Source organism: Triplophysa rosa, linkage group LG5 (assembly GCF_024868665.1).
Source record: "Triplophysa rosa linkage group LG5, Trosa_1v2, whole genome shotgun sequence".
In the NCBI taxonomy this organism is placed as follows: Eukaryota; Metazoa; Chordata; class Actinopteri; order Cypriniformes; family Nemacheilidae; genus Triplophysa; species Triplophysa rosa.
This window is the reverse complement of record NC_079894.1, coordinates 2,665,801-2,680,239: the sequence shown is the minus strand read 5'-3', so window position 1 is coordinate 2,680,239 and position 14,439 is coordinate 2,665,801. Positions and strand designations below refer to the sequence as shown.

General features: G+C 40.2%; 2 protein-coding genes across 13 annotated transcripts in view; both read right to left on the bottom strand.

The window, feature by feature from the left end:
- The window catches only part of epb41l3b (erythrocyte membrane protein band 4.1-like 3b), a 47,319-nt gene extending 46,867 nt beyond the window's left edge, over window positions 1-452 (bottom strand). For 4 of the 8 annotated variants that reach the window (XM_057332950.1, XM_057332952.1, XM_057332954.1 and 1 more), the window contains exon 1: window positions 376-451. The gene's annotated coding sequence lies outside the window, so the exon portion shown is untranslated. Of the gene's footprint in view, window positions 1-375 lie in introns of all 8 variants that reach the window. The other 4 variants (XM_057332955.1, XM_057332949.1, XM_057332951.1 and 1 more) reach the window with 3 other exon arrangements.
- Window positions 453-967: 515 nt separating this feature from the next.
- Window positions 968-10,890, bottom strand: LOC130555110 (transmembrane protein 200C). 5 transcript variants are annotated; one of them, XM_057335177.1, is made up of 4 exons: window positions 10,782-10,885; window positions 9,816-9,916; window positions 8,093-8,463; window positions 968-4,922 (listed from the first exon to the last, which is right to left on the bottom strand). In XM_057335177.1, exon 4 carries the CDS (start codon window positions 4,887-4,889, stop codon window positions 3,567-3,569), a length of 1,323 nt encoding a protein of 440 aa, XP_057191160.1. In that variant the 5' UTR covers window positions 4,890-4,922; window positions 8,093-8,463; window positions 9,816-9,916; window positions 10,782-10,885; the 3' UTR covers window positions 968-3,566. The 5 variants fall into 5 exon arrangements, with proteins under 5 accessions (XP_057191160.1, XP_057191163.1, XP_057191161.1 ...); XM_057335180.1 differs by having other exon boundaries at window positions 8,387-8,463; XM_057335178.1 differs by lacking the exon at window positions 9,816-9,916 and having other exon boundaries at window positions 10,782-10,890.
- Between the last annotated feature and the right edge of the window lie 3,549 nt (window positions 10,891-14,439).

The following is a 14,439-nucleotide window of genomic DNA, read 5'->3' as shown; positions in this document are numbered from 1 at the left end:
CACATTTAAACCTCAAGACTATACACACAAAACACTAATAAATCAATGATAGATCAATGATAGATGGGTTGAAATCCTATTTAATATGTCTAAAGAAATATACATTACATTTCCAGAATTAAATTGATTTCTTTTCAGCTTTAGAACCCCAATCTCCTGTTTCCACACTGAACGAACAGTAAAATCATAACTGAACATGTTACACATGTAACATAAATACTGATTTCATTTTACGTCATTACGTTTATAGCAACAACGTAACGTGGTAAAGTAACAACACTAAACTAACAGCAGTAAGTTAGTAAACGAATAGTAAAACTAAAACTAACGCTGAATGTTAGTAAACGAAGCGACACTTAAGCGCAAAAACGTCACCTGACACACTGAAGGTCCTTTAACAGCTGTCACTCATTTGACTCTGTTTTACCTCAAACTCTCTCTGAGTAAGAAGGTTTTACCCTGTTCACCTCAAACTCTGTCAGAAAGAAAGTTTTTACCTGACGACCTTCCACTTTCATTCACGCTTCAGCCTGTCGAGTTTCCTCAGGCGGAGACTGACACTGAAGACCCCGCCCACATCTCTGCTATTGGGTCCCTCCGGCGTAGACCACGCCCACACACATACCTCTCCCACTATCAGTTTATCATCCGTCAAATCACTTCAACGGCATTAAACCGTGAACACGTTCTGACGTGACTGCGTTTCTCTTTATCTGTGCTGTACATTACTGTAAAACATCATCCATCCTTCATTCTTATATGATCTGATCTGTACTTCTCATACATTCTATCGCTATACTCTATTATATACTTGCAGAGATATACAGTAGGATACGTTTGACTTGATTTTAGCCAAGGCACGAGATTGTACCTGTAATTGTCCGCTAGATGTCAGTATACACTCACTGACGCCATCTGAACACCATCACGTCAGAGTTGATTCAACACGACAAAGAATCAATCCAGAACATTTTTTATTCAAATCCTGTTATTTTCATGTAGTTAGCTATATCTAAACTTTGTGTATCCAGAATAATGCACACAATATCTTCTCAACACGTGTCTAAATACACAACCCTTTAAACATCAATGTGAATGAACACAAGACCTGAGTCCTCACGCTACTGTAAATCTGTTATTGCTCTTTGTGTTAACAATACCTGCTCACTAAAATGAGTGAAATTACTACAAATACATGTGCAACATTGCATAATCGTACATTACAAAAAACAACTACATGGTTGGGAACATTTTTTTTAGCGCAAAGAGATGTTTAGTTCTAATGTCAGGATCTAGTATTTATGATTCTGTCAATAGTAGCCAGTTTATAAAACATATCAAACAATCCTTGTTGTTTTAACATTGTCTAGATTCAGACTTTCTACTGAAACATTGATGTGATATTTATCTTAAGCATAATGTTTCTGACGTACAACAGTATAAATACAGTAAACATAAAAACATTGACATCTATTTTTAAAACGAAAGATAGAGTTGATTTGATATAAAACACATACAAACCTGCATAACCATGGCTTTATAATGAACTAAACAGCAGTGTGTACACGTGACGTCATGTTACTCTGACAGTGTCTAATACAACATCACGTTAATAATCATTCAGTTCATGTGCTCTAACAAACACAAATACATCACGTGTTATATATGAGTGAACTATATCCGCTTCATTTATGACAGAAGGACTTTATAAACCCATTAATGGACGGAATAATTCTGACAGACGATGTTTTTTATGACTGTATCACAGCAGTATATGGCTTTTCACCGGTAATGTTTAAAACAGTCACATCCACATATGACACGATGTTGTTGCATACTTTCTAAAACATTTTTAAAGAAGAATCTGATTCATCTTCATGAACAGATAACAGTTAATGCATCTCTTCGGATCAATGAAGACAACATGAGATGTGAGAATACAGAAAGGTGAAGAGCGACTGAAATATTTATAAATAAACATCCACTGCTTTTGTCTACACCCTTACAAAAAAGATTTTTCAAGTGTGCTATTAGTATTTCTCTGAAATACACTTCTTAGTCTATCTTAAGTATCCATGACTTGTGCTGAAGTCTACATATGTTTGATCTATACTTGTATTTCATATTTTGATAGAGACACTAAAACTATAACAAAGTATACTTGGCCTGTATAGTGTTTACTCTTTTGATTGTGTAGCCAACTAAATGAACTAGTCACTAAACTAGTGTGAGTATACAGTGTACTTTCATCAACTAAACAAAATGTGCATCTGAACAAGTACAACAGTCCTTTTGTCTAAACTTCTCTTGTGTGTTACATTACACTCTTCAAAAGAAAGGTGCTTAAAAACCTGTCAACTGTCACGCTAGAGTTCACTTTAAAACCTCACCCTCCTAACCATGACAAACTATATATCTTTGGAAAGGTCTGAGCCTTTAGAATTCACATCTGACCAGTGTTTGACAAAACAGATCATGTAGCTGCAGTAATTGATTCATTTAAGACAGGAGTGCGCATAAGAATTATTATATACTGCCAAATGTCACTGTTCCACCAGTGGAACACTGAGGTTTATTTCATGACAACTATACTGTTTATCTTTGGAAAGGTCTAAGCCTCTAGAATAAGAATCTGAGCAATGTTTGACAATATAAAGTTTTAAATAGTTTTATATTTCTAATATGTTTCAGTTTTCTGATATTATTTTAGTTTTTTCCCATTTATATGTTGCATTTCTCAGTATGTGTTGTGGTGTTTAGGAATGACCATTGATGCGTTCATGTCCCCCAAGTGGACATTTGCGGTACAGCAGCTAAAAGTGTTACACAGATCTCATTTTTTTATTTCAAGCTCAAATTCAGAACACAACTTGGTTACACATGTGGCTTTGAAGTTTGAGCATTTTTTGGCTGAAACAAATATTTATTTACATAAATATATATTTATAAATATACAGTATATATATATATATATTTTTTTTACTGAAAAAAAAATAAAATGTTTAATTTTTATTTAAGTGATTCCACTTCAGCAATAATCTGCAAAATGTCTTCTTTCAAACAAGACCAACCTTAGGTCTGTATAACCATTTTAGTTTGGATAGTGCATCAAAAAGGGCAGTGACGGTTAACAGGTTTAAGAGGTTCTTCACAGCGATGCCATAGAAGAACCATCTTTGGTTCCACAGAGAACCATTCAGCCAAAGGTTCTTTAAAGAAGCATCTCTTTCTTATGTTTTTCCAATCTGAAGAACCTTTTTTCGCCACGAAGAACCTTTTGTGAATCAGAAATGTTCTTCAGATGTTAAAGGTTCTTTATGGAACCAATTATTCCATGGCATCAAAGAATCCTTTTGAAGCACCTTTTTTAAGAGTGTAGAAAGAAGGTCAAACATGTTTGGAATGACGTGAGGATGAATAAATCATTTACATTTTTTTGTAAATGTACACGAGTGCTTTACTGTGTTGGCAGCAGAATAATGACTTGAAATGCGTTTCAGCTACACGATGATCCAAACTATGGCACTTTCCTGCATCTGAACAGCAGTTTGTTCTCAGATCTGTGGTCATTCATGAGTCTGGTGATGATGCGGCTGTGTGTCAGCGCATGCACGCGTCAATTCATCCTCGCATCCACCTACACCCACGCCAGGCGTTCCGTCAAATGAATCTCCACCCAAATCCGCCAGCTTAATGTAGCCCTTACTGCCCGAGCGATCCAGCCTCGGACAGCTGAACCTCCGTGATCTCTCGTCCTGACACCAGCTGGTGCCCACATCCGACAGGGCATTGAGGGACAGATGTGACCCGGTCACCCGCATCACGGGTGTGGGAGGCAGCAGCTGGGAGTTCACAATCGGTCTGTCATCCAGCTGAGATTCCTGGGATGCGGAGAGTCCTGTCCTTGACACTTCCGCTGCAGTTTCCACGGCGTCGCCGATAAACGGGCCGCAGCTCTTGCAACGTGCCTCGTGCGCTTCCTTCTCATCTCTCTCTTGCATGTCGCAGTTGTTGAGTTTAATGACGGGTAAAGTGAACGCGTTGACGGAGGATGTGACTATGGAGCGCGTCTCCCAGCGTCTCGGTGCGCCGCACGGCTCCCGGCCGCCGCTCTGCTCTCTGTAGATGCTGTATATCGTATCTGTAAATGACGGCCTCTTTGCGCTCAAGCTGTACTCTCTGGCGCGTGACGGGCGTCTGGAATGTCCAGTGGAGGGCCAGGAGCCTCGCGTCACGCCCGCGCCGGATGATTTGACCTCGGCGCTCCTGGACTGCACGTAACTGATTAGACCGTTGAAGGGTGCCAGGTCTTTGGCACGCAGGCTGTGGATGTCTATGACGGTGGAGTAAATGTCTCTCAGATTGATGATTTTCGTCTTCTTGTCTCGATCCTCGTGCAGAACGGCGTTGGCGCAGATGAAGAGGAAGATTCCGACGCCCATCACCAGAGGTCCGAACACTTTCAGGTTATCCGAGTACAAATAACTGGCAAAGAGACTTGCGAAGAATCCCAGGGACCGCGCGCTCGGGGATGAAGAGTTTCTGCTGTCCGTGTCGTTGACTTCGCTCAACGCAAAGAACTTTCTGTTGCTCGTGACGTTTGACACGCGCACGGTCTCTATCTTCCTGAAGAAACTCTCCGGGTATTTGGGGTTTTCTTTGGGCCAGTATCCCAGTACAGCCATGGCGACGCCCACCAGTAAGATGAGAATTCCCAGCGCAGCCACCAGGCCGGAGAGAGAGCACAGTTTCACTTTTCCCTTCACAACAACCATGTCCGTTTTACGCTTCTTCTGCGCTTTCCTCTTCTTTTTGTTTTCCGCTCGGTTCTTGGTGCGGAGAGAGTCCTGGCGCCGTGAAATCCTCAGGAGGCCACCTGTTGCTATCATCGTGCCTATTGGATGATGTGCCTGTCAATCATCCTGTGGGCGGAAAGAAAGACAAACAAATAAAGACGTTAAACAACACTGAATAAAGGTCTTCGCACATACAGTCTGAATTTTTCGTATGCGTTTTTTCGTATTTGCCGCTGGTTTGTACGGTGTCTCTGAATTGTCAAAACGCCTCTCAAAATGATTGCTACAGATGCGGAAAACTCAGAAAATCGAACCCAGTCCGAATAACTACTTCACGGTGAAGTGATTGGTTCCCTCCGTATCAGCAGCCAATGAGCTTGCTGCTCTACGTTTAAATCTCGGCTAGTGATTGTTGCAGCAGTGCAGCGCATTTCAGAGGCAGCACGTATTCAGAAACATCCAGACCTAAGATAAGTGAATGATCTTTACTCCTTACTACTCACTGTGCATAATGTGTGATCTGCCTAATTTATTTTAAAATGATTAACCATGTAACAGTCAATACGTTTTCATGTTAGCAGTCTTGCATTGCATGCTCGAGTTAACATCAAGCTATCAGCAGCAACTTTTGCACATATGCGTTGGTACACCACGAGCAACATGCAGCTACAGCTATCGCTCAAACGTGCCTAAGTAACTATATGGAAAAGGCTAAATGAATAAACTCTCAGTCGTTTGTATTTACTGGTGTACAGCTGTCCTAGGAACCAAGTTGTCGTCCACACGGACTGATTAAGTGTTGCACAGGAAGACAAATTGATGAATGCTCATCTGTGCATCTTGTCTATGCTCCGTACTATGCGTTCATGCCCTCCATAACTAAATCTGTGCATATGCTGTTAACTAGTACACGTATTGATGTCTTCCAATCTTCGTGGCTACCACTGGCGAGCGATGAGCGGCGTAGCGGTGTAAATTGCCACGAGAGAATATGCTAAATAGCATTAGCTCGTGCACTGTCACACGTGTGTAAATTTAACTCGTATTGCCCAACTACACCATGCCTATTCCGTAATGACGCAGATTGATTGTCAAATGTTATTTGTATATCTTCTGTATACTGTCAGTGTGCAATGGTCTCAGTATACGTGGTCGTAATTATACCTATCGTAATACAGATATCCTTGCCAAGGATAAGTGGTGCAGATGTCATCAAAACTGTCAATAAAAGCATTTTTGTAAATGTGGCCAGGGGGTAAAAAGTAAACCTTTCTGTTGTGTGGTGAAATAAATGTGTATGGCCCTTTAAGAGATTTCTCTCCCGTTCACGCGGTGCGGTGCGTTGGCTCTTTGTGCGCATGCGTAGCTCCGAGAGACCACATGTGGTACGCTCTTGTAGAGAAGAAGCTCCGTGTGTGTTGCGTGTCATCGCGATCTGATGTTATGTGCATAAGTGTAATTCCGGGTAAATATCCTTTGTATGTGTTTATATACATCCGTATATGTTACCTGTGGGTTATATTGCTCTGTCTAAGTGTACGTTGGATGGTAAATGTTAATAGATGCAGTGGATCGGGTGTGCACATGGCGACTGAACCTCGTGGTGAATGCTAGCGAGCATTTGGATATGTAAGTTTAGTTCGGGTAAAACATATTACTGCCGTATGTTCCTTTCTTTATAATATGCTTTTTTATAGCTTTGTAAGGAAAATATGTATGATGATTGTACAAGTGTGTAATATGCGTTTCTGATAATTGATGGTAACTTTGTGATATGGATGTAAAGTGGCTAACTAATGTGTTTTCATCTTCCATGCGTAGCCACTACCGTATTTTGTTTTATTGTGCTTCATTTTGTTTGCGTGTGTAACTGTTTTTTTTATTTCTTTTGTTTCACCGAGATTTAACCCGATATAGAGTTAAGAGTGTTTTCTGTGTGCTGATTCTGCATTCAGCCGCAGGTGTAGGAACTAGATTTATTTTTTGTAAAACTCATAGGAACCTTTTTGTTTCAAAACCTGTTGTTTTGTTTCTTTTATTTCTTGTTGACCCTTTTTCTCCCATCGACCGCTGTAATACTTGTTTGTAAACAGCAGTCCGATTAAACCCCAATAATAGAACATATTTTTGCCTGCGTGTGCTTTATTCCTCTTACACCCGGCCACATAAAGAATCTTCCAATTACTGATTCTTTAACCGGAATCAGGTCATAATTGGCCGCTCAACCAGCATTGTACAGAGTCACCCCACTACGTCTGGGGTCGCCATACTCCGCGAGTAATTCCATGGTATCTAAGTGTGTGCAATGGCAGAAGCATGTGCTTCATTGATTTAATGGTCGAGATAAGTACCAATGACCTTATCTTGATAAATGCTCGGGTGGATGCTGGGGTCTCATCTTTGGACTGCAACGTATCATTGTTAAATAAAATTGCACTTAGTATTTTTGCGCGTCTATTAGAATTAAGCCGGTCGGAATGAAAGCCAAGGTTCACATAGTCATAGGCATCAGTGTTAAGCCAGTTGGCTTGGTAGCCAAGGCTCACATAGTTATACGCCAGTAGCGCTAAGCCGGTCGGCGAGGTAGCCAAGGCACACATAGTCATAGGCCATTAGTGTTAAGCCGGTTGGCATGAAAGCCCAGGCACACATAGATAGTAATACATGCGGTTCACATAGTCGTTCGGGCAGCAGCAGTACACATGTCTTGGCGATAGATCTGTTGGGGGTGTTCCTGTCCACGGCTTGAATTGATCATTTCTGTGTCTCCTGCTTTGATGGGGGTTTATTCATATGTTATATGTGCAGCAGCAGCAGCAGCATTCCTTATATGCACACAGCAGCATGTTGTGGATATATTGGCAGTAGCAAGTCTCCTTACTTGCTCCGCCACAGCAGCAGCGTAGCAGATCTATTCAGCCAAGATCAAATACATTGTATGTCATGCACACTACCATGCTAAACACCCTGACAGTTGTCATGACAGAAATGTGATTGACACAATGTGCGGTCGTATTTATTTTTTAATGTGCGAAAATTTGGGACTCAATGTGCAATGGCCTTAAGTCCCCTGATGAGCACTTTCAACAGACAGAGCTTGGATGTCTGAAACACTTTATCTCAAGTCAATATACAGATGTTTACTTTTAGAATCTTGTATAAGTAACACATCTGCTAACAGACACACGTTGAGATGATGACATTTCTTTGAGATATTTGGCTGTGGATGTGAGGCAGATGGGTTTGAAATGACAGATTTAACAGCGAGTATTCATCTCATCGAGAACAAATCTCACCTGTCAATTGTCTTTGTTCATGCTCACAAATCTCATTCTCGAGTTGAAGCAGATAATGGATTACACAAGCAGATGTTTCACAGCTGTGATTTCTCCATCATTCACCTCTTCCAGTGCATCTAGAATCCATCAGATCGATGCATCACACACGCTGATGTTTTTATGAATAATTCATGTGATGAAATATCCTCAGCTCAACCGTGGTGACAGTCGGTCGGTGGAAATGTCACAGTGTGTGAATGACAGACAGACAGACGGATGGTTGGTGCTTTGAAAGCTGCGAGTCAGACAAACCCCCTTCAGAGATCGTCAATGAGGCCGTGGAACTTCACAGACGCTTTCAACCCCTTCTCCATAACTGCAGAAAAACACTGCAAGAACGAAAGCCAAACAATTCAATGTTAATATAAACACTTCAGAGCAATGAATGAGAACATTAGAAACAAGATCAGCAAATCAACAAGCACCCAGCAACACCCTAGCAACCAGCCAGCATCACAACTCCTTAACAACCACATAGCTTTACTCTTCAAATAACCAAACGGTTTAACCTTTAAAGAACAAAGAGATGAAGAAATGACGAACAAATTTCACAGCTTCTGATGTTCTGGTCTGTGTCTCATGATCTTTACAGCATCATCTCCTCTTAATCCCACTTTACTCCTTAAATCTCAACACATCCACCCTTACTGCTCATCCATGAGCCTTTAAAGGGACACTTCACCCAAAAATGAAAATTCTGTCATCATTTACTCGCCTTCGAGTTGTTCCAAATGTGTATAAATGTCTTTGTTCTGATGAACACAGAGAAAGATATTTGGAAGAATGCTTATAACCAGACAGATTTAGTCCCCATTGACTCCCATAGTAGGAAAAATTACTTTATCATTTTATTTGTTCTGTTGAACACAAAAGAAGATATTTTGAAGAATGTAGGACAGCAAACAGTTCTGGGGCACTTTTGACTACCAGTGTATTTTTTTCCTACTATGGGAGTCAATGGGGGGCAAAATCTGTCTTGTTATAAGCATTCTTCCAAATATCTTTCTCTGTGTTCATCAGAACAAAGACATTTATACAGATTTGGAACAACTCGAAGGAGAGTAAATGATGACAGAATTTTCATTTTGGGTGAAGTGTCTCTATAATGCTGCAGGACAAAAATCAGACCGGCCATCTGAGGAACCTGGACGAGCTGGTGGTGGTGTTTTAGTTCATCTGTTATAAACAATCTCTCTCCCAGGACGACACACAGCTGAATAATTCACAGACGTCTCTTAAAATAGTGATGAAACTAAGGGTATTACATTACTTTAAAAATGTCAAATTATTTAAAATTACAACTTGTAAAACGTATTTAATGACGTGCACCAACCTGACATTTATCAGAAATACTCTTGAGAACACGGTTCAACCTTCTAGTTCAGATCTACCTTCATTATCTATTCTAGGTCACGCTTTTTTCCTATCTGCATTCGGCAGACACTTTTATCTAAAGCGACTCTCTGAGTGCATTACTAGATGTTTTTTTCAGTATGAAAATATTATTGGTATACTGTGATAGGCTGACTGAGACCAGTTTTACTGCACCTATGCATTGTTGTTCTTTTGTTGCACAAATTGCTTCTATTGTTTTCCGCTACTTTGTACGTCACTTTGGATAAAAGCGTCTGCTAAATGACTAAATGTAAATGTATGTGTGCTCTCTGGAGATCAAACTCACCATCTCTGTGCTGCTTTAATGCAATGATCTGAGTTACAGGAACACCTTTCATGTATTATGCCAAATGTGCTTTAACTCTCTTCATTTGCTTACAGCAACACCTGTTACAAATATATGACATCGAAACCCTTGTTTGAATATATTCACAACTCAGAATGATTCAAACAACAATGTGAACATATAAAACAACTGCTAGAGAAAAACAAGCAATGAACCAAACACACTGTGACAACTAGCCCCGGGTCCTCTTCACGTGGAGTTTGCGCTCGTTTTAAGGTCACATTGAGATGTGTTTTCTCTGGTTCAGTTATTCATTGGTCAATGACGAGAATAAAAGAAACGTCTTAATAACATTGTCTGTCGTGATGACTTTATGTGGATTCTCTGATCTGGATTCAGATGTGAAGGAGATGTCTCAGTGAGCTTCTGAAAGGTATTCATCTAATGACGTGAATATGAAAGCTTAGCTAATACATGAAAATCAAGCGCGTTGTGTTTATTTTGAACGAATATAATCAGTTAAACACAAATCACGCGCATGCACGCGACATGAATCTAGAGGCTTCTCTTGTAAAATAATACACAGTTTTACTACACATCACATGGCATATTGGTTATACTGGTGACTGTAGTAAAGCATGGTTAACGCACTCAACGCTAGTTGTAGTAAAACCCTCTCGTCAGAGAATGATTTCTAAACGCAACAGTGTTACAGATCTGAGACAATGGAACAGACAACCACATTACAGACATTTGCGCTGTTATTCAGGCGGTAAATGACCGTCTGTCCCGCACAGATTTGTCTGAGAGGCGCGCGCACAATTTCTTTGATTTTATTCCATTTTCTCACAGGCAGATAAAACACGCACAGCGCTAATGACACAATAACACACCACACGAACAACACACAGCACATAGATCATCTGACAAGTTGTTGTGGAGTAAAGTCAACATTGATTCACTCACCGGATGAGATGAAGCTCGTGTCCATCGGTCTGATTCATGTGTCTGATCTGTGATGGAGAATCTGATCCCGCTCTTTCTCCTGTTGAGCTGAAACTAGTTTCTCTCTCTCTCTCTCTGTGTGTGTGCGCGCGCGCGCACAGGAGGCTGTGTTCACGACACAACATCAGCGCACTACACTTAAGTGTGTTTCTATAGTGCACACTTCACGCTACTGTACGCATCTGAGAGGAGTACACACTACACAGATGTGAAAAAGCATGCGACACTAAACAACTGTGATGCATTGATAAGCACACTTACTGTAATGTCCAGTTATCACCTCTGAAATAAACTGTTTAATTTGCATTTTAAATTCACTCTTGTGTAAAAGTGACAAATCAAGCAAGATATTTCAAGGCACTCTGGACTGAACCATTAAGCGTTTTGTATTTTTTGCATGTTTAGAAACACACCAGGACACCACTCTTTATGTATGCCATGTGTAGTACGCATGCTGCAAATTGTAATGTAGAGAATACGTTGATTAATTGCATTTGTCAAAGCAATAATACACAAGAGGCTACAGGTAGACATGATAAAAGACAGCTTCATTTACTAATGATCTGAAACCTAGAAACAGGCTGCAGGCTGTGCGCGGTTGCCTAGCAACCAGAATATTAAAATAGAAGGCACAGTCACAGGTGTGCCTCTTTACATCTCTTTACTTTGGCTCGTCCAATCAAAATGATGAGTCGGAACAGATCATACAGCAGAGCACAGTGTGTGTCTGTGTGATACAGTATCCCATAATGCACCGGGCTGAACACGGCCTTATATTTGCATTCACGACACAGTCATTGAGTCAGAGAGATCTTAGAAACCCCAGCTGCAGTCTGACATTATTTCTGGCTCGTTTCTAACACTGGAGACAGAAGGTCAAGACGAAGGCAATGCATTGTGGGATACAGTGTTAAATATAACACATGATCTTTGTACGTCTATGTGTATACTGTATGCTAGGTTATCATATCATATATCACATGAACGTGTAGTATAGTATATACAACACGTGTAAAAATAACCCAGCGTTTATTTTGTGTGTGTGTGTAGTTTTATTGAACAATAACTCTGAATTCAACAGTGTACTGCTCAAGCAAACATGTCATGAAGTCTTCGTTCCGTTCCGTGTCTCACTGTCAGAACATTCCTGTTGAAACATTCCAGAGAAAACCCATCAAGTTGACGGAGTCCAGATTCTGTAGGAGACCTGATGCAGAAACCAGAACGTTTACAACCCCTCTCATTCTTGATAATGCACTCCTCAAATGAGCGTTCTGCTTTCTCAGAATTCTTCAGTACTTGATGTGCACAGGATCTTTATTCATTTAACCGTCTGTGGCTGTCCGTCAGCGATGAATGATGCGGTCACGTACACCAGCAAACACAAGTGCACATAAAAATCATGATCATTTGTTGAGAAAACTCAAACCCAAACTGAGGTTTCTGTATCGTTTGAAAAGCTGCAAGAAAGAAATGAATAGAGAGTACACTTTTGTCTATAATTGATTATGGGGACATTGTTCTGTATTAAGGATTGGATGCGGCATTATGTTTTGTGTGTGGTGCAGATTCATCATTGTGTATTATATGAATCTGTTTCATGCTCATCTTTACATTTTAGGAGGAAAGTTGATATATATTTATTGCTAAGGCACTTCTGGGCAAACTACTTTCTTATATTTCTAATCTTTTAACATTGTACACAAATAGTTATTGCACCAGATCTCAATCGTATTTACACTTAAAAGTTCTAAAAGTGTCCTCAGAATGTGGTAAATGTGCCCTTGGGCATGGAATGATTTGCAAAGTGTACTTAAATTGGAGTCCTTACCATCGTTATGCACTTTTAAATGTATTTTGTATTGTGTTTTAAAAGATTCCTGTGAGTGTTTTTCTTGATTTACTGGTTATTATGTGTCTTTGTTTTATGTGAAACTTTGTGTGCCGCTGTCTTGACCGGGTCTCCCTGGAAGAAGAGACTGTGACGTCTCAATGGGGTTTGTATCCTGGTTAAATAAAATAAAATATCAAATAAAAATGATGAAATATTTCCAGAGTCACACTTTACATGAACATCACTCTTCTGAATCTCTAGTTCGGTTATCAGATGTCAGTATTTATTTCTGTAAGGTAACCTGAAAACAATTGTAGAGAGAACTACATCAAATCACTTGATAAAAATGTATTTGAAATGTTTTAGGAAATAAACAGGAAGAATTATTCAAAATTTGTCGTATACATTATAAAATCAGAAAACTGATTTAGAAATGGTCTCTTAATTTTTTCACTGAATGGATATCAGTGTGATGACATTTGAGTCAGTGCTGTTCAGTGAATGAGAGTAAAATCAGTCCTGTGTGTGTGTTTCATGTGAAGAAGCTCCAGACTCGTGTGTGTGTGCGCGCGCGCGCGCGTGTGTGTGTGAGTGTGTAAGTATGTGTGTGTGTGTGTGTGTGCTATGGGACTCCCTGCAGTCTCTCACATGACATTAGTAAATGTGTTTGGCGGGGTGAGAGCGCTCCACACCTGTTCCTCCTAATTAAGTTCACATATTGAAGCGTCTGGAAGTTAGATTCCATTCTTCTTCTCTATCTGGGGCGATAGAGCATCAGCTGCTCGTCCTGTGCCACATTACCACTGTCTCGCTGTACTTTTCTCACTCGAAGTTGGAGGTTTCGAGGTCTTAATAATTGAACTGGTTCAGACAAAAGCAAATATTCTCCTGTACAAAACAAAAATACTGTATGACTGTTGTCTGACCGAGACTGTACATGGCATCAATAAAATAACACAAAACTCACATTCATTTGTGATAAATACACACCATTGTGATTGTGCCACTGTGCTATAGGGTGTTGTGGGTGGTTGCTATGGCGTTGCTAAGGTGTTTCCAGGAACATCAGTGAGAGGAGACGAGGAAAGATTTCAATTAAACACATTTAAATAGACTTCACAGAATTATTCACCGAGCAGCATCTGTTAGGAGAATCCATTTACATTTTCTAGGACACAATGAATGAGATGAAAACAGCGCTCACACACACACACATGTTGGGTTTCCATGTTTTATGGGGACATTCCATAGACACAATGGTGTTTATACTGTACAAACTGTATCTCATATTCCCTCCCCCTAACCCTAACAATCACACACAACTGTCTGCTCTTTTACATTTTCACAAAAGTTCATTCTGTGTGATTTATAAGCTTGTTTCCTCATGGGGACCAAACAATGTCCCCACAAGGACAAGGGTTTTGGATATTGCCATCTTTGTGGGGACATTTTGTCTCCATACCGTAGGGTTTAAACCCCCCCCCACCCCCCCACACACACACACAGGCACACACACCTCTAAAATAATGATGACATTTTTGCAGGTTTTGTCCAAACTTGATCCAGCAAGAATCCCTCACAGTGACAGGCAGAATATTCTCAAACAATCACACATGACTTACTGACGACAAAATGATTTATTACAAAATGAATTTGATATTTTCTGCATGTTGAGAGTGGTTGTACGGGCATCACTTCAGTAGCCCACTGTGGGTTCCTCCATCTTTCATTACATTATTCAGAATGATGTTTAAATCAGTCAGTGATTGACATCACATGTGTTCC

Bases quoted from the DNA above. Each gene is read 5' to 3' on its own strand.
- LOC130555110 (XM_057335178.1), bottom strand. From the start codon at position 4,889: ATGATAGCAACAGGTGGCCTCCTGAGGATTTCACGGCGCCAGGACTCT.